This window comes from Hakea prostrata, chromosome 9, assembly GCF_041222555.1.
Source record: "Hakea prostrata isolate BN-2017 chromosome 9, UWA_Hpros_2, whole genome shotgun sequence".
Classification (NCBI taxonomy): Eukaryota; Viridiplantae; Streptophyta; class Magnoliopsida; order Proteales; family Proteaceae; genus Hakea; species Hakea prostrata.
This window is the reverse complement of record NC_142608.1, coordinates 60023611-60026046: the sequence shown is the minus strand read 5'-3', so window position 1 is coordinate 60026046 and position 2436 is coordinate 60023611. Positions and strand designations below refer to the sequence as shown.

Below are 2436 nucleotides of genomic sequence, written 5' to 3'. Positions count from 1 at the left end.
ATGGCTTCTTTTGTGTCTTTAAGTTAAAACAAGTTGAGAAATATTTGTTAATCCTTTTTAGGAGATATTTACTTTTGTACACTTATGAATATGCACAACATAAAGAGAGCAAGTTGTTATTACTATAAAAGATAATGGTCAGTCCCTCGTGATAAGGTTAGCCTTTTCATTTCAGAAGTTGAAGCATCAAAAAATTAATTCCTAAACCTTTGTTCAACTTTGTTCCATACGTATATGGAAGAGTTTTTTTTTTTGTTTGAAATTGGTCACTTGATTAGAGTCTATATTCATGTAAAACGCTTCACATGCAACATGTGATATGAAATTTAAATCAAGACTAATCCTTATAATCACATGTATTTTGAATTTCGAATTTATCCTTACGAGCTAGCAAAGTCTATGAACAATTATTTATTACTAGAGAAAAAGTTATCAAAGTCAAAACAAAGTGCAAAAAACTTATAGGATAGCAAAAATCACAAGAAGATATAAAATAAATATTCCATACACTAGCTAGTCTTCTTTTTTGGATCAAGCCATATACTAATCTTCATAGCCAGCCTAAACCCCTCCTCCTCCACCCCATCTAACAAAAGGTCGGTGTGAACCAGATAGGCGGAGATGGATAAAAGGTCGAATAATATGATGAAAAATGTTCAATGCTGTTATCTTTTAAGTGAAAGACACCAGCTGTCCTTTCTAATTGAGATACCATTGGTCCTTCCCAGCCATATGCTTCATCATATGTGAAATATATACTGTTTTCTCTAAAATGAGGATAGTCACGTGTTGATGCAGATGATGAAGTACTTTTACCAACAAACAACATATGATCGCCCAAGTCCTCCACCTGAATCCATCTAAGATTTTTCAAGTCTAACTTGAATATTTGGAATGTAAGACTTCCATAATATCGGAAATCACCATCTTCACAACTTCTCACAACCATCAACAAGTCCCCGAGACATTCCACTAAATATATTGCCTTCCGCTTCTTTCCTTCAATATCAGGGTTGAGATCCACATGAGTTGGAGGAAGAATGTTGCAACTTGTTATTTTCGGACGAGGAACCAACTCGACAAGTTTAAGATCACACAGTTCAGTAATGGCATACAATTTCCCATTATAAAGAATAACGTCTCTATAATATAGTCCCAAGGCAGTCCACTGGCTGTCCCGTGGAGTACAAAAGGCTAATGCATTGTTAGAATAAATTGCAAGTACTGTACAATTATCCTTCATGATGGCTACCGAAGATACAATATTCTTATCATCCAAGTTAGAACTATTAGCAGCAAGAGTTGGAGTACATAACAACATAGCCTTATTAATGAAGTTTTCTGAGTACTCTTCGCTCATAAGACGGAAATAGTTGTGCATAAAGATATAAGAGTCAACAGAATCGTCTTTGGGAATAGTAGCCAGCGGTGGAAGTCTAATTATAATTTGAGTTAATGGATTTAGGAGATAACATTGTTGCTGGATCTCATGCACCATTATCAGCCATCCACGGTTGGACCCAACACATTGAGAGCCAACGACGATTTTAGGAAATCTTGGTCTCAATATTTTGAGATTGCCGTCGGCATTGCTGGCATAGGAGAGTACGTGAAACTCAGGATAACCAAATTTTGAAAAAAACATCAAGTATGGCAAACAGGGTCGCAAGTGCAATGGCAATGTTTTCTTAGCAGCCATTGCTGTTGAGTGCCAGGACTTGGAAACTCCACTAAAGCAAAAAAAATCCTCCAAGTTTAATTTATTTGCAATGCTCACCCAGATATCCTCCGGAAGTGCATGGATGATATTTTTGACGCCATGGTCAATAGTGTTATCCATCTTCAATCGCTTACTGGAGGAAGTCATGATGCTAAGATGAATATAACCAAATCTAAGTATCCCACGAAAGTTATTCTTTATCTGTCTTGCCAACAATATGTATAGGAATTAGAATTAACAAGTACAGAAGATTAGAAACTAAAAAATATATCCCTCACAGAGAACCCGTTAGAATGCAAAAAGGGAGGATAAGCAACAATGCACATACGATGAGATGTCAACAGGTCTTTCATGTGAAACTCTCTTTTCTTTTTTCCGTAAGAAAAAACGTCATGAGAAACAAGAAAATATACCAGCTGTTAGAGTTAACAACTTAAGAGAATTGCTGCTTATCTCCCTGTTAATTCTTGTTTCTCATGAAGTTTTTCTGAAACAAGATTCACCAGGGAAGGTATTAGGGTAAACAGCACTACTGCCACTAGACAACAAAAAAAAACTTAGAAACTAAAAGAATATATATCGCTCACAGAGGAGCTCCTCTGTGAGCTGTTATAAATTATAATGCAAAAGAGAAAGAGACTCACAGCTGATTCGATTTCTACTATTGGGCTCGATCCTTTCTATTCCTTCCTTTGCCTTCGTTTTACGCCTAATAA

The 2436-nt window shown here is 36.0% G+C and overlaps 1 protein-coding gene across 1 annotated transcript; it reads right to left on the bottom strand.

The window, feature by feature from the left end:
- Nucleotides 1-586: 586 nt before the first annotated feature.
- On the bottom strand, nt 587-1867 carry LOC149005889 (F-box protein At2g17036-like). Its single transcript, XM_089136005.1, has one exon. The coding sequence runs from the start codon at nt 1865-1867 to the stop codon at nt 587-589; it is 1281 nt and encodes a 426-aa protein (XP_088992131.1).
- Nucleotides 1868-2436: the final 569 nt, after the last annotated feature.